Source organism: Ceratotherium simum, chromosome 1, assembly GCF_057802395.1.
Source record: "Ceratotherium simum simum isolate JZ-2026a chromosome 1, ASM5780239v1, whole genome shotgun sequence".
Classification (NCBI taxonomy): Eukaryota; Metazoa; Chordata; class Mammalia; order Perissodactyla; family Rhinocerotidae; genus Ceratotherium; species Ceratotherium simum.
The window spans coordinates 94427918-94448332 of record NC_141900.1 but is presented as its reverse complement, the minus strand read 5'-3'; the positions used below and the strand labels follow the sequence as shown (position 1 = coordinate 94448332).

At 37.1% G+C, this 20415-nt stretch overlaps 1 protein-coding gene across 2 annotated transcripts in view; it reads right to left on the bottom strand.

The window, feature by feature from the left end:
* Positions 1 to 20415, bottom strand: part of UBN2 (ubinuclein 2) — a 74629-nt gene that overhangs the window by 11787 nt on the left and 42427 nt on the right. For both annotated transcript variants that reach the window (XM_014787709.2, XM_014787708.2), the window contains exons 9-16: positions 19570 to 19688; positions 18937 to 19050; positions 18211 to 18354; positions 17403 to 17453; positions 15022 to 15064; positions 9088 to 10638; positions 2730 to 2961; positions 2181 to 2270 (exon numbers count right to left, since the gene is read on the bottom strand). In XM_014787709.2, the coding sequence (XP_014643195.1) occupies positions 2181 to 2270; positions 2730 to 2961; positions 9088 to 10638; positions 15022 to 15064; positions 17403 to 17453; positions 18211 to 18354; positions 18937 to 19050; positions 19570 to 19688 (2344 nt within the window). The remainder of the gene's footprint in view (positions 1 to 2180; positions 2271 to 2729; positions 2962 to 9087; positions 10639 to 15021; positions 15065 to 17402; positions 17454 to 18210; positions 18355 to 18936; positions 19051 to 19569; positions 19689 to 20415) is intronic.

The following is a 20415-nucleotide window of genomic DNA, read 5'->3' as shown; positions in this document are numbered from 1 at the left end:
GGCAGAGTTGAGTACTTATGATAGAGACTGTATGGCCTACAAAGCCTATAATATTTATGATTTGGGCCTTTATAGAAAAAGTTTACTGACCTTCGTCTTTAGACTAGATAAGGTCAGAGAATTAACATTAATTGAGCTCGTACTATGGAGCAGGTACCATGTTAGAAGCTTTAAATAATTTTTATTAAATTTTCATAAGAAGCCTATTAAAAATATCTTGTTGTCCCCAGGTTACAAGCAAGAGAAGTGATGGTCAAACAAGTTAAGAAACTTTGCTCAGGGGCCGGCCCCGTGGCGTAGCGGTTAAGTGCGCGCGCTCCACTGCTGGCAGCCCGGGGTTCGGATCCCGGGCGCGCACCGATGCACCGCTTGTCAGGCCATGCTGTGGCGGCGTCCCATGTAAAGTGGAGGAAGATGGGCACACATGTTAGCCCACGGCCAGTCTTCCTCAGCAAAAAGAGGAGGATTGGCATGGATGTTAGCTCAGGGTTGATCTTCCTCACAAAAAAGAAAGAAACTTGCTCAGAGAGGCAATCCTGGAATTAAAAAATTCAAGCCTGATTCTCAAATTCCATGTCTTATACTTTAAAAAGTTTTTAAAATGAAAAATTGTAAACTTTTTCATTTCTATTACTTGGAAAATACTGACAGTCTTATTTCCTTTCTCCCTCTGGAAGAGTGGTGCTGCCCAGACAACAAGATACTTTATATAAAAGCTGGAATACTGGGGTCATGTTGAGCCACCAGAATCCTGTTTGTCTGCTTCTTGCAGGTTCATACCACTCTGCCCCATGAGCACACAGCCCTAAGGTGGACTCATCATACCAAGCAGGCATCAACACCCAGGGTGGAACTGCTTTAGTCACAGGACAATTTTCCTTAGGCATTTAAACCTAATCCAGGAGTTCAGGAAGATCAGGATTGCTGATGTGTGTGCCTACTTTGTGTTCCCCCATCTGCACAACTGTGGTTTTATATTCACTCTCTCAAGGGCTGAGTCTGGAACAGCTTACCAGTTAGGTCTTTTAGAGGATTAATTACACCTGTTACCTCCTGATTGCTACCTAGCTCTCATTTTCACATTGTGGTGAACTGTAAACTTGTTCAAAGATAATTTTAAATGCAGTGACCAAAAAGAATAGTGAGGCCTCAGTCAACTTCCAAAGTTAAGAGGGCAACTGAACAGTTATTTCTGCTCAAAAGATCCTGAAAATGGCCTTCAGAATAGCATCAGCAGTATACTGAGGTCAGCTGCTGGTGAGAGCAAGAATCTGGAGGTCAACGGGTTATGTCCAGGGTCCACTATCTAATTTCAGATTTCAGAGTGATCTAATTGGGCTGCAATATAAAGTACACAGTTTAGATCACTGCTACAAGGCAGAAAGTTAAGAACACAGGCTATGGGGCCCGGAGTGGATGAAGTTCCACGTGCTCTGCTTCAGCAGCTCAGGTTCACAGGTTCGGGTCCTAGGCGTGGACCTACTTCACTCATCAGCCATGCTGTGGTGGTGTCTCACATATAAAGTAGAGGAAGACTGACACAGATGTTAGCTCAGGGTGAATCTTCCTCAAGCAAAAAAAAGAGGAAGATTGGCAATGGATGTTAGCTCAGGGTGAATCTTCCTCATGGTAACGGATGTTAGCTCAGGGTGAATCTTGCTCAGCAAAAAAAAAAAAGAACACAGGCTATGGACTTAGACTTCCTGGTTGTGTACCTCAGATCAAACACTTATTATCTTAGGCAAGCTGTTTACCTCTGATTCAGTTTCCTGATCTGTAAAATGGGGATCATTATCGCATTGACAGGCTTGTGGTAAGGATTACATTAGCTAATACATGCAAGTAGTCACAAGACTATTTGGCACTATAAGCTTTCAATAAACGTAAACTATTATAATTACTGGATATGACTTTTATATACTGTCTTATGAATCCTCTTCTTTGTCATCATTTCAATATAACAAACACCTTCAAAAAAGCTCTTTTCACATGTAGCAAAAGATCTCATTTACCTATTTCCTTTCTCTTAAAAAGAGTTTGTTGCTAATGAATATACAGTCATACGAAAATTTTTTCCAACCTTTATCATTCCATTCACATTGTTTTTGGAAAAGATGTACAATCCAATCTACATATCTATATAAATAATAAGGAGACGAAGAAATAGGTGCCTTTCTTACCATTAAATGTTTGCTGTAAATGTGCAGGCAGAGGTGAGTGGGAAAGCGTTGCTGCATGCTGAGCTCCTGGCTGTAAACCCTTTAGCAAATCTGAGAGAAAAACAGACTTGTCAGTGATCTTCTTAAATCTAAGATGTGAGCCCTCTTAGATCAAAAATGAAAATAGTTTAATTTACCTAATGCAAGAACAGCCCCTGACTTCAAAGGCCTTTCTTAAACTGCAGTATATGCGTTAAAAAAATTTACATATATAAATGTATATGTGTATGCAAATAACCCAGCAAATTTGACTTCGTCTTATTATACGTCTTATTATAAATTTCAATAAGACTGAAATGTCATATAGATAGCTCATTTAAAAATTGTAAATAAAATCTCAGAATCCAGTAATTTGACTTATTATGTATAGATGAAATAAACTGCATCTCTTAAAAAAAATATTCTATAATCTTCACTAACTCCAACTGGACACTCTCAATTAGTATAAATTCGTGAAGTTTCCTGCTCTGTCAAACTAGGTAGCCAAGAAAATGAAAGAGCCCCACTTACTCTGAGCTAGGCTATGGTGGAAAGCGGCTGAGGTAGATCCCGAGGTGGTTGTCACTCCAGCTGTGTCCGTTCCAAAGCCAAGTAGCTCCAAGGGAAACTGGAAGGGCATGGTCACTGGAACAAGGCCACCCAGCATCCCAAAAGGAGTCACATTTTGATTTGTTACAGACAAAGGTGATGTCATGAGAGTCAGAGGTGAGGCATTAGCCAATAATGACGCTCCTGCTGTGGACTGCAGAAACCAGGGGTCAAAATACATAAGAAATCAAATCTTTAACCTGAATTGATTTATTTTATTTAATATCCTCATGGGCGCAAGACTGTGTCTTATTATCTGTTATAACAAAAACTTTGTGAGCGAAATAAAGACTGAGGTGAAAAATAAGTTTCAAAGAGCTACCAATATTGGTTTTGGAAATAATTCTATACTTAGCTCTTCATCACCAGTTTAGACTCAACTTATTTTAATGCCTACATTAACACCCATTCACTCTCTCAATCCACTCATTTCTAACATTAGATTTCTACTTCTGCTCCTAGCCCCTAGATCTGAACCACTAGTAATTAATTTCATACAATTTCAATGTATTCTCTGAAAATGCTTGGTAATTTTACTATTTGTCTTAGAATCTTTCCTGGCACAATTCCTGCAGTTGCTGTTCCAGACTACTACTCTCTCAGAACCCCCTAACTGATGTCCTTTAGTCTCATCCTAACACCTTAAAGAGATGAGGCCATCCTGGATGTTCTTCCTCATCATTAGCCTTACCGGTCTTTCTCTAAAAGCTAACCACTTGACCTATGCCATGAATCCCACCTATGCAGAACTTTCTGGTACAAATATCTAGTACTGTACCTTTTCCATGTTTCCTCTGCCTTCTCGTATACAGGGATCTCTTATCTCTTTTTACAACCATGCTGTTATTCCTGGCTCTTCCTCCACCCCTAGCAACAGCCCGACTTATTTGTATTCCTTTTATTATCCACCGTACTGAATGACAGCCTGCATTTCCACATTATCTAGTCTCTCCCTAACCCCTGAAAGCTGGTTTCCATTTCCACTGCTTTACCGAATTTAGACTCCTTAAAGTAAAATGTAAATGAGAAAGTGTTTTGACATTCCCTTACTTGGGCTTTGATGCCATATTTATGAATAAAAACATTTAAATGAGAAATATGCTAACACTGATGAGTTCTCATGAAGAAACTACTTAAATATACTTCCTTGAGCTAATTTAACTCTTTGAACAATTTTCTATATAGCAATAATTTTTTTCCCACTTTGACTTCTTTTCCTATGTGTACCTCTCCACAAAGATTACAATAAAATTTTCTCAGTATCAGATATTATCTATTATAGTTTCTGCAACTGTGAGTCTTCTTTTGTAGCCTTATTTTACCAACTCTAAATTTTGCTGGCCAAAAATTTTACAGTTCTAAATCTGGTCAAGAAAACTGAATTCTTTGAATATTTTTTTAATCAATAATAAATGTGCGCTATTGTTAGGTTTATTTTGTGTATTGATTATTTCTACCAGTAAGCATTATTAATTAATAAAGTGCTGATCATTTATTAGTGAAAGTCTGAGAAAAATGTAGGTGACCTTCCCAAACACATATGCCACACTACATGTATTCATACACTTACTGGTCCATGCCACTGCTGAACAAAAAATGAAGAAAATCCTCAAGAAGCCTTCTATTCTGGTGTTTCCACTATGGCTCCAAAAGCCTCCCCTTCCCTTATCTCCTTTATTTGTTATCTCTCAAATTTATACGCACAGTTCTGACCTCTCTTCTCAATTTCAATCCTGTATATCTAAAAGTTCAGGAAAGACTTGGATATCTAACACTCACCAACCTGGCATGTCCACAATTGAATTTATAATCCCCTGCAATCATCCCCCCTTCATATGTTAACTGCTCTCATCAATAGTCTCAATTTTTCCCGCTAAGCAGGCTTGAAACCTTAGCTTTTAGGCATCATAAAATGAATGACAAGATGAGCTCATAGTTAATATACCTATTCTTTTTTTTTTTTTTTTTACCACAACTTTCTCCAACACTGAAGTACAAATCTTCATCTATTTATGCTTGCCCTTGACCACTTGGATCTTCCAGTCCTTCCCTCTACTGTGCCAACCATGATATACAAAATGGGTGCATTTAGGAAAAAATTACTAAGTTAGAAATAATAATGCTTTGAAGTGATCCGGATAGAAAGAATCCCGCATCAATTTAAGAATTAACATGAGTTCTTTCTTCTTTTTAATCACAATTCTATTGTAGTCTCAGGGTAACATGTGGCACACACTCCACGGCTATGTGCCCCAAGTGGAACTCCCTAGTGAGGAACATTAAATACTGCTAATAAGGAAGCATTAAAATAGATGCAAAATGTAAATTTGGGCAACTTCCAAAATTAAGTAACTGAGTATTAGCAATAAAACACGGTACCATGCCACAACTTTCTAACATTTTGTACTTTCAAACTTCCATATACACTTCTATTTGTTTATAAAGCTAAAATGAGCATCAGTTTATCTAAATGTTACATGGGCATTTATAAATTTCTCTCTCCTAGAAGATGGAGACTTTTCAAAAGTGGGGTATCACACTGCTGATATCATCCAGAAGCATACATAAGTTGTCAACACGAAGTAGGCAAATAATCCAGGATAATGCCCAATTATCAGAAATACTTTCCATGACCTCCACATTTCATTCCCAGGGGGAAATATGACGGGAAACCTTGCTCTTCCTGTGGTGGGCATTACATTTTTTTTTAACCATGTTTTATTTTGGTGAGTGCATCTGCTCCCCCATTCTCCACAACAACCACAGCGATCTTTTGAAATATAAATCAGACCATACCACTCCCCTGCTGAAGACCCTCCAATAGCTTCCCACTGCACAAAGAATAAAATTCCAAGTCCTTATTGTGGCCCACAAGGTCCTCCATCACATGGCTCTGGTGGTCTCCAACCTCACCCCTCCCCATCTCTCCTTACAGTCTAGCTGTGCAGTCCTACACATCAGGCTCTTTCCTATCTCAGTGTCTTCACACCTACCATCTCTCTTGCCTGGACTGTTTGTTCCCTCTTATCTCCAAATGGCTGGGCTCCTGCTCATTCAGTTCTCAGTTCAAATGCTGCATCCTCAAAGAGGCCTTCCCCAACTCTCTTATCTATGTTAGCAGCTACCACACTTTATCATATTATTTTATTTTTTCATACCACTAACGTATTTTTTAAAATTTGTGTTTTGCTTATCTTCCTACCTAGAATATACGCACCATGAGAGGAGAGATCTTGAGTATGGTTTTCACCCTATTTCCCCAGCACCTAGAAGAGTGCCTGGCACATATTAAACTCTTAAACATTTGCTTAATGAACGAATTATTTGGGAATGATAAAGTGGCAAAGACAGGATTCATAAAAAATCAATAAGTTGAAGGGCAAGAAAGAAGAGGAAAGCTTTGAGTGGAAAGTTATTAAACAGAAAGCAGGTAGAGGTAATAATCTGAACCCAGAAAGATTTTAACTTCTGTTAAACTCAGGACCTGTCATTTTCACTCTGCAAATGAGTAGACAGCTGAAGATGTCTTCCAGACAGGAGTTGAATGTTTTGCAGACATAGATAGGAAATCTGTTTTTAGGGTTGGAGTACTAGAGACAAGATCTAGAGGCTACAAGGTAGCTGATAAGACTTCAATGAGATGCTATGTTAAAAAAAAAAAAAAAAAAAGAACCTTAGGTTGACCAAAAGTTAGAAACAACCTTATTCAATTATTGAACCTTTTCTTCAGTCAAACTCATAAGACAGAACAAAAAGGATCAGATATGAAGAAAGGAACACTAAGGTCTGCAAATTATAAAGTCATTTCAGAGAGGAAGAAAATAAGGAGGGAGTAGTTACTTTTTAGAAACCCAAATTTTGCCATGTAGGTTCCTTGCTGACAAACTAATTGGTAAACAATTGGTATTCCAAGTATTTGGGTTCTTTTGAGACAAATGATCAAATACAAAAAGGCTTCAGGAAAAAAAAACCTGATAGATTCTGGAGATGACAAAGAATGGAGAGAGATTTAACCTCAAATTCAAAGAAAAGGAAGCAAGTGAAAAAACAAAAGCGATTTTTAATTCCAGGAAAACAGCCAAAACTTTATAAAAAAGCAAATGAAACAACAGTTTATGATATCTAGCTCAACACAGACAATATTTACATAGCCATGGATTTAACCAAAAGTTGTGATTTTATTCTTTCAGCAGATTGGGAAAGGTATAAAAGAGCTAAAAGCCTTATTTATCATAATTAGAAGTCAAAAGATAACACTAAAATGGATAAATTAAGAGGCTTCCATTCATTCTTATTATTTAAAAACACAGAGACAAAGCTAAGAGAGTTAAAGTAGTTGACATCAGGAAGGAGAATATGGGGCAAGGAACTGCCATTTCTGTTATAATCTTCTCACATATTCCTTTGATCAAATTAAAGATTAATTTCAAAAATAGTCAACATTTTAATAAAGATAATATAAACAAGAATGTAGACTAACTCCCATATCTTAGTTATAACTTAAATTTTAATATACAATCCCTAATCAGTTTGTATCTTATTTTCTTATTTCTGATAAAAGTAAAATTATTTAGATAAAACATCAGTTAATCCTAGATTTCAATTAATGAAGTATCAGTTAATTGAATTTTGCTCTATATTAGAATTTTGGAATAAATTCATTCCTAACCCTACAGTAATGGCAGAGTGATGGTTTGGGTTTTAAGTATATGTTGAATAACAACACTTAGCTTGTACTGAACAGCAGAGAACCTCTACAAACACCAAGGATAAAATTCTTTCATTAGATGTTCCTGATCCACATAAATAGAAGGCAGTACAAAGTTAGAGCATTTGCTTAGACAACAAAAGTCCATAAATCAATAAAAGTCATGTTTTCAAAGAATATTTAAGAATCTAAGAACTAACACATCATAAAATGTTATATTTTTTAAAAAGCTGGGTACAAAACAGAATATTATATAAAATACACTTTCTTGAAAAGAGTTTTAAAAAGTACCAGGAAAAAATAAACAGTAGTGGGATGATGGGTGATTTTTATTTTCTTTTTTCTGAATTTTCCTACAGTGAACATGTATTACTTTTTGGGGGGAAGCGGTGGGGCAGGACATTTAAGAAACCAAATCAATAATGTGAAGGACAAATCTAAAAGTCTCAGAACACAAAAAAGTGGCATAAAGACGAAAACAATAACAGAGATGATGATATGGAAGGCAGAGAGCTGAAATATGAGTAATAAAGAGTTCTCAAAAAACCTAAGCCAAATGAATCAGAAATAACAATCAGACACACAATATTTAGAATAAAATATTCTTGACCTGAAAAAATAGCCAGGTCTGAGATTGAAATATGTTACCATGTTCTAGGTACAAAATTCATGGAAACTAGATAAACCTAGCCATAATCTGGTTAACACTTAAATTTCAAGGAAAAAGAGAAAATTTTACTAGCATTTAGGCAGAGAAAACACATTACTTATAAGGGAACAAAAAATCAGAATGGCCTTAGACTTCTCTATAACCCTAAATACTAAGCCAGGGTCAGTGGAGCAGTATTTACAAAATTTGGAGAGAGAGAGTTAGTGACCCAAGAAGTCCATACCTACTCCAGTGTGACAGCACAGAAATATGATCAGGCATGCAAGAGCTAAGGTAAAATAGCTTTCATGTTAGCCTTCTTGAAAGGACTCCTTGAGTGAGGTACTCCTGCTAACTGAGAGATAAATTTAAATTAAAAACTCATGAATGGGGAAACTGTGGTATAAAAGGATTACTGACACTAATGTGACATATAGAATTACATATGAATAACTGCAAAATTCACGCAAAATAAAAATTTTACTTGAAAAGACAAATAGTTAAAAGAAAAATTAACATGAATGTATAAATTTGACTAAATAAAAAAATAAGAAAGTTGGCAGGAGAAAGGGGACTAGTGCAGGGAAGAGGGGATAAGTGAAGGTATGTTAAATTCATAAGTTACTGCTTTGTTCTGGACTTGGATAAGATATAGTTTTAAATATGCATTTTAGTTGTGTTTTTCAAAAATTCTGAAAGTAAGCATGTGATACCTTACTGAGAAAAAAAAAAAATCCACATCCAAACAAAAGCCTCATCCCCAAGTGTCCCCATCACTGTGACGCCAACATCAGGAACATTCCTTGGTCATAAGCTCTAATAAGCTATTATAAACAATCTATACAGTACAATAAGGTTATTGACTCACAAGAAAGATTACACAATCTTACATTTTATCACATGAATGTATATAACATACATACCTGCACACTGGCTGTTACCACTGAAGACCCTGAGGCAGAGGATGGTCTATGTGGAGTAGACAACGGTTTAGTAGCACCCTGTGTTCCACTTCCTGTGCCCCCAGATAGACTAGTCCTATTAGCTCCACTTGAGTTAAGGTTGCTACCTCTGCTGGCAGGTACATTCATTGCAATTCCACTCAAGCTATTCTTGCCAACAGTTCCAGTGGATGATGAGTTTGTTAGCTTTGAAGGGGCCTGAAGATTTTTTGTAGATGGAAGGCCTGAAGTGCGATTAGGGGGCAATAAATTCAAGGTGGGAGACTGTCTGCTGATGTTTATTCCACTGGGCTGTTTATGGACTGGGTTGTTACTGCTGGAGTGGCTACTCTGGGCTACTAGTGCACTTGGACTGGAAGAACTTGGGGATACAGTAGGCTTGGGAGTCGGGTTGGATTTAGAAATAAGTTTAGTTGATACTGAAGGCTTAGCTGACAGAGAGGGCTTGGGTGAGGCAGAAGGCTTAGGTGAGGGCAAGGGTTTAGGAGATGTGGCAGGTTTTGGAGATGCTGCAAGTTTTGGGGATGCAGCCATTGAGAAGGGAGATTTGAAACCCTGCGTGGAGATTTGTGACACCATAGCCTTGGCTAAATAGTTACTGGAGGTAGTGGTGCTAGGTACTGTCCTAGAAACCAGGGGGTGGGACCCTTGAGAACCATTTCCAGATGAGGGAGTAGATAAAGGAAGGCGGTACATAAGTGGCTTATCTGAAGTCTTAATAAGCGGGGATGAACAGGAAAGTTGGGGATTATTACTTAATTTCACCACTGGGTTGGTTTGTGATTTACTAATGGTTGCTTGTAATGGAGACACATAGTTTTGTTGGACAGCTGAATGCTGGTGCACCTTTGTTACTTGTGTTAACGAAGAAGCATCCTGGGCCTCTGATGTTCCCAGAGCATGAGAGGAGGCAGCAACTTGGGCTTGGGAAGAAGAGGAAACATGGGTCTGTGAAGAGGAAGAAGCATGAATCTGGCTTGACCTCTGTAGTCCTTGTTGAAGTAGCCTGGCTGGCAAAGGTTCTAAGGAAACTTTAGGGTTCTGAATTGAAGAACCAGCAATAAGGCCTGAAGAGATGCCAGTATGAGCTAAATCCTGGGGTTTCTTTGGTACTGGCCCTGTGTGACCAGCAATAAGACTTGATGAATGTGCAGTCTGAGTAGAATCTAGTTTTTTGGGAGTAGCCAGTGGCAGCTTACTCATGATACTTGCTAATTTTTCTTCTCTCAGTCCTGGACGAGGTTTTGCAGTTGGCATGCTTATCCTTGAGCCAGCTGGAGGGCCCTTGTTCCCACTGTTGATGACGGCTAAAGCTTCAGAAACAAGATCCAGTGCAGGTGGATGGAAAGAAAGGTCTTCATCTAGTGAGTCATCAAGGCAGATCGTCTCCTGGGCTGGTGTAGAGCTAGAACTGGTGGATGCCACGGCAGATGTGCTAGAACTCGTTGAAGGACCACCAACTGAAGCCACCAAGGATGCAGGAGTTTTCTGGTCCTTTTTTGGACTACACTCCTAGCATAAACAGCATTATATTGAAAAAAATAAAATGATTAATAAAAAATTATGAAGTATTAGTTTCTAAAGGACTAAGAAATTCTCATGATTACAATTCTACTGGAAATCTTTTTTACAGACCATGAAAAAAACCAAAATAATTTTTGAGAGGATAGTTTCTGACTGAACTGTCATAAGCCAAAGTATCTGATATACTGCACACAGCTGCCACACCTTAGTAAGTCATTCTATGAAGGCTTACAACCAAACCAAGGGAACATTCATATACTAGTTCATTACTGATGAAACCCTCCTCCCCCCACCCACCTGTATCACATCTTTGGATTCCAAATCCATCTGTTCAGAGACTATTCTCTTTTTATTCTCCTTGTACCTAGAAGAAATCGTGCCTTTATCTTAAGACTCGAACCCTCTTGTGTAGTATGGTTTGCTAGGATACTGACCCTCGCTTTCTGCTTCCTTGCATTTCTGCCTCTTTGTATGCTCTGCCTCACAGCTCCCCACAGCTAGTACATAGAGAAACTGGTACATCAAACTGGCAGATGATTCAGTTCAAGCATACCTAAATTACGTTTTCTATTCATTATGACAGAAGTCATTTGTAATTCATTCAACATATTTACTAAGTATCCACTATGAGCAAGGCAGTATGCTAAGAAAACAAGGGTATTAGGAATTAAAACTCTGAATACCTAAGAGAGTATGGTCTGTTTTTATTTTTAAAAAGTTAATTTTCTTAAAATTCAAGGAAAAGAGAATTAGAGCATAGCTTAACCTATTCAAAAAGCAAAAGAATTAAAAAGTAACTGTTTCTCTTAAAAGAGAAATATAAAGTATTTGACTTATTTCATTTTTAAGATTAAGAAGAAATAAAACTATTACATAAAATCATTTCAGGGCTGGCCCCGTGGCTTAGCGGTTAATTGTGTGCGCTCCGCTGCTGGTGGCCCGGGTTCGGATCCCGGGCACGCACCGACGCACCGCTTCTCCAGCCATGCTGAGGCCGCGTCCCATATATACAGCAACTAGAAGGATGTGCAGCTATGACATACAACTATCTACTGGGGCTTTGGGGGAAAAAATAAAATAAATAAATAAAAAATATTAAAAAATAAATAAATAAATAAAATCATTTCAAAGTTTCTTTAATTAGTTTCTCAAAAACAAACAGACAAACCCAAATAACACCAAACCCAAAGTCTTATGTTACATATTGATTTATACAACCACAGCACTTACCTTAATCATAGTGGGGAAAGAATGGAGAGGAAAGGGCTTTACCATCACCTTCTAAGGTATTACAGTAAATAAGCTGTTAAGAACGCTGTTACAGTCTAACTTCCTTAGCAATTTTTCTAAGCTTCCATTCTAAAAGCCCTGATTGAAAACCTCACTGCCTCAGAGGCAGTGCACTCAAATGCACCTACACTGTCTGTAGTGTAAGGCCATTTATGTCAAAATTATCTGCTAAGATGAATGGGTAATGTAAATAAGACATGGTTGCTTTGACATGCCATTCAATTACAGGATTAGTGAAAATTCCATCGTTATAAAAAGTACAGAAACTGAGGGTGGGGGAGTGTATCAGAATACTATTGGTAGTGTTACCAGTATAAAACTGCTGTGTTAAGTAACTTTTTTATTAATCATTTTTTCTTTATAAAAATAACATTAAGGGCCAGCCCCGATGGCCTAGTGGTTAAGTTTGGTGCGTTCCACTTCAGCAGCCCGGGTTTGGCTCCCAGGCGCAGACCTACACCACTTGTCTATCAGTGGCCATGCTGTGGTGGTGGCTCACATACAAAAAATAGAAGACTGGCAACAGATGCTAGCTCAGGGCGAATCTTCCTCAACAAAAAGAGGAAGATTGTTAACAGATGTTAGCTCAGGGCTAATCTTCCTCAGGAAAAATAAATAAATAAATAACATTAAATCTACCCAAGAGATTACAGTGTAGATTTACACTGACAGAGAAAATTGTTCAGGATATATATTTGAGTTGAAAAAGCAGGTTAACCCATTTACATAAAGTGTTAATTCAATCTGGATACATGAATGGTTAGATGGATGGATGGAAGGAGGGGAGGCAGGAACAGACATCCAGAAAAAGGGAGGGAAGATATGTACCAGAAAGTTAAGAGATTTTTTTTCTCTGAGTGAGCAGAAATTTCTGGATACTTTTACTTTTCTCCTTACTTTCCTGTATTTGCATTTCCAACTGTAAGCATTTCCTTGTATTACCTTTATAACTAAAATGGGGGGGGGGAAGTAGGGTATGAAAAAAATCAAATTAGTAATAGTTTTTCCATTCGGGAAAAGGAAAAAGTAATTTAACCACAAAGAAACAAACAAACTAAACAGGTAATTCCCTTATACCATCCTAACACATCCAGTATTAGAGTTCTGATAAATTAATCGTATGTTTGAATAGATGTATCGAAAATTAACCAACCCTTTATGGAGGATATTAAGAGTTTAAAAATGAAGTCAAGTGTCAACACAAAGCATGAACTCAACAGATTTAATGAAATATTGGCTCAATATTATTTGGATTAGAAGACAAAGCAGGTTACTGAAAAAAAAAGAGGACTATTTACTCTGTATTCAAAGAGCCTCTAACACCAAAAGTACAGAGTAACAAATAGTGACCCATTGGCCATAACCTCATAAGCAAAGAAACTCAACTATTCAAAGAGATGCAGGCTATGGGGAAAGTCTAAAACCTAAAGGGTGGAGGCTTTCATTACATTTTACATTACATTACATTTCATTACATTTTAATTTCAAATGATTACAGTTTTCAATTCTAGAGGTTATACTTGGTTCTTTTTCAACTCTGTGTATTTTCATTGGATATTTTTTATCCCCTCTTCTACTTCTTTAAATATTAAAAAAAATTTTAAGGTAAATTACTTTATGTTCTAAACTCAATAAATCTCTCACTTGCCCTTCTTAGGGATCTAATTCTGTTGGTTGGTTCACAGTAACTTATTTCCTCACGGATACTGTATTTTCAGATTGTAAACTCACGTTTGACAGGGAATAAATGTGGTAAACTTTTGAGGCCTAGGATGAGGTGCCTTATCCCAACAGAATTTGATTTGCCAGTTGCCCTCAGCTAATACTAATCTAATCACTTTAAGTTAATTTCTCAGCTTGAAGTTTTCCCAGATCGTGCAGGTGGTATAAACAAACCAGAGAAATTTCTCAGGGAGGACTTTCCTCCCCTAATCCAGAACCCAGGCCAAGACACACAAGTTTCTTAATCTTTCTGCTGGTGAGCGGATTTCTTTTCTAGTCTTGTCTTTTACTCAAGATGTTAGCCTCTGAGGGTCCCAGGTTTACACAGAGTTTCATTCCAATTCCCAACCTATATAAAGCCAAGAAAATCCTATCTGCTGGGCTCTGCGAAGAAATTTAAAAATAAACCATAAAGTGATGGATGGAAATCAGTAAAATGCCCCACAGGGAAACCAAAGTTTCCGTGACAGATTAACATTCTAGCAACTTCTTTGTTTTGGACCTTAGGGATTTCTTTTGCATGTTTGCAATCTCAGCTATGCTTTTATTTTTTTCTTATTTTCTTATTTTTTTTATTTTTTTATTTTTTGTGAGGAAGATTAGCCCTGAGCTAACATCCAACGCCAATCCTCCTCTTTTTTCTGAGCAAGAGTGGCCCTGAGCTAACATCCATGCCCACCTTCCTCTACTTTATACAAGACACCACCACAGCGTGGCTTGACAAGTGGTGCATCAGTGCGCGCCCAGGATCCGAACCTGCGAACCCCAGGCCACTGCAGCAAAGCGCACACACTTAACCACTACGCCACCGGGCTGGCCCTCAGCTATGCTTTTAAAGGATATTATATATTTTTTATTTATTTATCTTTTGTGAGGAAGATTAGCCCTGAGCTAACATGTGTCGCCAATCCTCCTCGTTTTGCTGAGGAAGACTGGTCCTGGGCTAACATCCATGCCCATCTTCCTCCATTTTATACGGGACGCTGCCACAGCATGGCTTGACAAGCAGTGCCTCGGTGCGCACCCGGATCCGAACCCCAGGCCGCCAAAGCAGAGCGCGCGCACTTAACCACTACGCCACTGGGCTGGCCCCAAGGATATTATATTTTATCCAGCATTTCTAAGTAGTATTAAGTTAAGCCTCACAATTTAATTAACGTATGCAAACTTCCCACTGCTACACAGTCATCTATTTTCCCAAATGCAATGGTTCTAGGATTTTTACAAAGTTTGAAAACACCCATCTTAAGAGTATGATACCTACTGATCTATGCTAAATACTATATATCCTTTTCATCCTAAGAATGCATTTCAACATTCACCAATTATGACTAATTAAAGATTGGGTTCAATACCTACCTTTGCTTTGGGTTTAGGTGCAGGAATCACCTTTTTCTTTGCCCTAAGACAAAAGATTAAAAAGGAGGCCATTTCAGCAGCAGTTAGGTCACTCATCAGGAAGTTATAACATATAATCTTGTAATTACATGGGTAAATAATTTCTTCTGCTATTTGGAAAGCTCTCTGAAGGAAGGAACCACATACAAATGCTCAGTTTATATGTGAATACACAGAGACATTTTCCTCCATTTCAACTAACTAGAAGAAAGGTCAAACCATTAGCAAAATATAAAATGTAGATGATAAAGTTTAAAAAAAAAATTAAATGTAAATACTCAAGACAGGCTAACAAAGCTGCCTAAGGAGACTCACTTCAAAGAACTGGTAAGAATGTATAATATTTATAGGAAAACAGAGCTTCAAGGAACTTTAAGCTCAAATTAAACCATTCCAAGAAGCTGTAAATGAAATATTAAAAAATTAAACAGGGGCCGGCCCCGTGGCTTAGCAGTTAAGTGCACACGCTCCGCTACTGGCGGCCCAGGGTTCGGATCCCAGGCGTGCACCAATGCACCACTTGTCCGGCCATGCTGAGGCCGCGTCCCACATACAGCAACTAGAGGGATGTGCAACTATGATGTACAACTATCTACTGGGGCTTTGGGGAGATAAGGGGAAAAAAAGGAGGAGGATTGGCAATAGATGTTAGCTCAGGGCCGGTCTTCCTCAGCAAAAAGAGGAGGATTGGCATGGATGTTAGCTCAGGGCTGATCTTCCTCACACAAAAAAAAATAAAATAAAAATAAAACAGAAAGATCCTCAAGCTTTAAAGAAAATTATTTTTAATATAAAAATTCAAATAAAAAAATGTCAAAATTACAGGAAAAAAAAGCAAGAAAAAATACTGTGGAACCTCAGAATCTTTGGGAACCACTGTGAAAAAGTTTGAAGATTAAAAAAAATCTTTTGGGTTCCATAGTAGGAGAAAGTACTCAAATGTTGGTTGAATAATTAAAGGGTCGACAAGCTGAAATACCTCACATTGTATGAATATTTCTACTTCGCTAAGTTAAAATGTCATCAATTAAATTAACAAGTATCTTGATTAAAATTGCCAACTAAACTTCATTAGTGCAACAGTAACTTTCAAAGTTTTTTTTATAAAGACCATAGGGCAAAACACTTCCAGGTACACCTATCCCATAGATTCCTACTTTCTGGTACAAAACAAAACAAAACACAAAGTTTGCTATAATAACAAAGCTACTAAAAAAACTGAGGGTGAGGATCTATGTAAGCACCTGCTTTAGAATTAGAGGAACGAATCATTTATACCTGAATTGTAATGCATATGTGATTTGAGAACTATAGGGAAATTAAAGGCCAGAAATATTATTGACACAAATATATATATCCATCCACCCGCCCCGGGATAACTAGAGTAAACCTGTAATATATGAAATCAAACTACCTCAAATTTTTACTCACAAAAAGAGAATAGCAAGAACTGAAAACCACAACCAAATCAATGCATCTCTGATGGCAAACTAACACAGTGTCCTTCCTAAGAGCTGTAAAAAATTCCACCTATTATAACTGTATAGAAGGAGAGGGGGAACTTTGTAATGTTACCCAGACCTCTTAGCAGAATATTGAATTAGAGTGCTCAGTAAATTCTCAGTGACTTGCTAATTTTATATTTTATTAACCCTTAATACTACACTTCTAGGCTACAGAAAAGTAGCCTTAAGTTGTAGGCAAAAATAAAATTCTTATCAAGTTAACCAGTCTTCACCCAAAAATGCAACCACAGAAAAAACTTGCCTTTTTACTACTACCTATCAGGAAGATAAGAGACCTTTCTTCAGTAATCACATCACTACGGAAATATCCAGTTTTGAACAGAAGGAAGGACATGAAGACTAGGTTAATTTTGTGGAAGAAAACACTCTGCAAGGCCAGGCAGGGGAGGTATGCATACAGAACTGTCTTGGAAAGCACAAGGCTATAGGTTACCTATGCAGATGGTCACTAAGAGGGGAAGAAAAAGGACACAAAAGCACTGGAGGGCAGGAGGCCCAGGAACAAAAGAAACCACCAGAAGCTTCCTATTTACATGGCTCCTTACTACCAGCTTGCAGGCCAATGTGTGTTACATTATAGATTCAGGTGTTTGGAGACTAGCCTGAGAACCACTTAACAGATAAATGTGTTCTGAGGTCTACAAAGTCAACAGTAAAAATGATTTTTTTAAAAAAAGGCCACTGTAAAATGGAGACTGTCTAAATGTACATTTAAGTCCTATTTTACCTAGTATTTAATAAATGATACTTTCATTTACTAAAGTATATAACGTGAATAAAAATAAATGAAGAAATCTGGAGTCTGCATTTACTCACGGAGCAGAAGTAAGGTGATTATGTACACTCCGACTTTCCTTAAAAAGCATTCTGGAAAAATCGAGAGGACACAATTATTTTTATATAGCAGATAAAACCATGATAATCACTTTATCATTTTAATCATTTGATTTTCAATAGGCTATTACTTGCTTATTTACCAATTAAAAGTTATAATCGTATAATAAATTAAATAATCTATTTTACGAAGAGTTTTATATCATCGCTATTTATTTAAATCTTTTAAAAGATCAACAGATGTTTTCTGTTGATTTAAGACACAACACTTTAAGAGGACAGGTTGAGACAGCCAAGTCTATTAATTTTAACATTCTTTACTTAACTCTTTAAACTTTAAAATTGGGCGACTCTTAGTTTTTGAGATACCATTCTACATTAACTATTTTCAATAGAACCAAAGGTTGTGTCTCTTTTTCTGCACTCTAAATCTTGTATTCAGTTCGTTATCTTCATGATACCCATACGAAGTACCCCTCCCAAAGCTCATAACCATCTTCCCTCCTCCCTTTTCCTCTACTAGCAAATTCAGGTGCAAAAAAGAAAAAGCGGTGTGTAAAAAATCACCTTTACGTATATCTCTACATCTCTATGTTCATGTGACTAACTGTTCTGTCTTTTAAGTGCTTGAAGTTTTCAAAGCAGATATCCTCTGAGATAACTGTACAGAATGTGAAACACATTAGGTTCTTGGTAAAATGAATATCATATATGTGTGTGTATACATACACGCATCCTTAACAACAGCAATAAGAAAGTAAAACAAAATCTAGGATGTTATATTTCTTACCTTGCCTGCATCCAGCCCTTAGGCCACAATGGTTTCACCTCTGTCTCCATAAAGGATTTAAGATAATCCTCAGCAGACTGGCTTTTATTTGGCTCTAACTCATAGCATCCCAATTTGATCTCAACAAGGTTACATAACAAAGTTCTAAACAGATTAAAAATATATATTTATATATAAATCTGACTGAAAAATTGTAGAATATTAAGTTTGAAACAGATTTTTTAAAAAGCACATAAATCTGACAGCAATAATAAAGAAAATTATCTGAAGAATTCAGAAGACGACATGAAGATAAATAATTTCTAACATCCATCATTCATTGCACTATGGCCAAATCCCCAATATGAAACAATTTCCTTTGATACCTTTAATCTAGGCACCAAAGATTGAAAGGGATAGTCCTACAACTAAACCCTCTACTTGGGGTACAGAAACTGGTAAGAAAGATGACTGATTACACAAGTATACTGAATACTTCACCTTCTGAAACCAGTATGACTTAATAATTAGAAGAGTATTTTATACAAAGCATTATATGAAAATAAAAGTGACAGCATTTTAAGGATATTAGGACCAAATCAACCTTCTCTTGAATAAATTTTTCCTACATACTAGCTTTCGGTTGCTTCTAATCTAGTCTTCCACTTAAGGTATATTCTTTTTACGAGAAACCTTACTTCTGCATTATCCATTTGGTTAAAAGTGAAGGCTTTGGTTAAATCTTACCTAATGGTGTCATCCCAGTGGAATTTCTTTCTTGGTCCTATGACACGTTTCCCTGGTTTCTCATCATCATCTTCCTCAGATCCATTTTTTTCTCGTTCTTCATCTGTTTGCAACCTAAAAACAAGAAACATTTTATGAAGAAAAGTTTTAACCCAACATTGCCTATAATATGCTCCATGGACACCTGTTGAATTGCTTAAATGAATGTTAACTCAAAAGACAGGGTAAATAGAGAATCTACCTTTCAACATAATACTTTGAATTTGAAGTGCGTTATAAAGTGGTTTGGTAAATAAAGTCTCCAAACTACAATATAAAGGCATGAACACTTACCTTTCAGTTCAGAAAATATTTGTGTCCACCCTCAGCCAGTCAACTGGTCAACATGTGAAATGTCTGACCAATGTCAGCTCCTGCTTTGATCACACCTATCACTAACTCAACAGACCTTCTGCCCTTGACACCAAAGCAACTGAGTGGGAAGTGACGTATCATTTAGAAAATATTCAATTATACTATTTCAGTGGTATACGTGGATTTCTACTTGGTGATGAAGTCCACTTAAGACCAGTCCCTAACAGCTAAAAGTATTTCTCAAATGCAAAAGCCAGTCCAAAGAGAAGAGCTACATACTTGGCACACTTAGCTTGACTACGAGCCTGGCAGTCCTCCTGGTATTTGAATAGCTGTTCAGGCATGACATTGCTAACAGCCAGTTTCAGTTTTTGCAGAGGTTCTCTTAAACGATCATCCTGAGGAAAAAAACATACTAAAAGTTTTATCAAACATATTTTAAAAATTTATTTTGCAAGCAGATCCTCAAAAGATGAAATTTATGTCTTAGATGTAGATTTGAAATGTTAACATATTTAAATACAGACATTTCCTCCAGAACACTGACTTTTCATAATGCACATTGAACATAAAATTAGGATGACCATACTTCCCAGGTAGCTAAGGAGAGTCCCAGTTTTTGCCTGTTGCCCCAGTATAATTATTAATAATGCTCCTTTATAATCTTAAAAATGCCCCGTGTTAGGCCAATAAATTATATGGACACTTTAACCGTAACACAAATGATTAGAGAACAAAATCTACATTGCACAGGACGTCGGCATCCTGTCCTCTCGTTTCTCGTTAGTAACTGTGACTTATGCTGCAAGCACAAATGCGAGGCCAAGGCCAAAGTGAAAGAGGAAACCGGGCCCTATCCAAGCATGTTCAGGCAAAAAGAAAAGCAGTTGGGTTCGTATCTGACAGCTTTAATCACCCAATTTATTTTCATCCTGCAAGTTAACAAAATATATATGTAACTATTTAAAACATACTTTTATTACTCTCATAGATGCAAAAATATTATAAGACTTTGCTTTTCTTCACTGACACAACTGTTTTTAAAATGTGAGTTTTGGTAAGGAGAGGATCTTTAGCAACGTAATTATCATGTTATAGCAGGTACATTTTACAAATTAAAACATT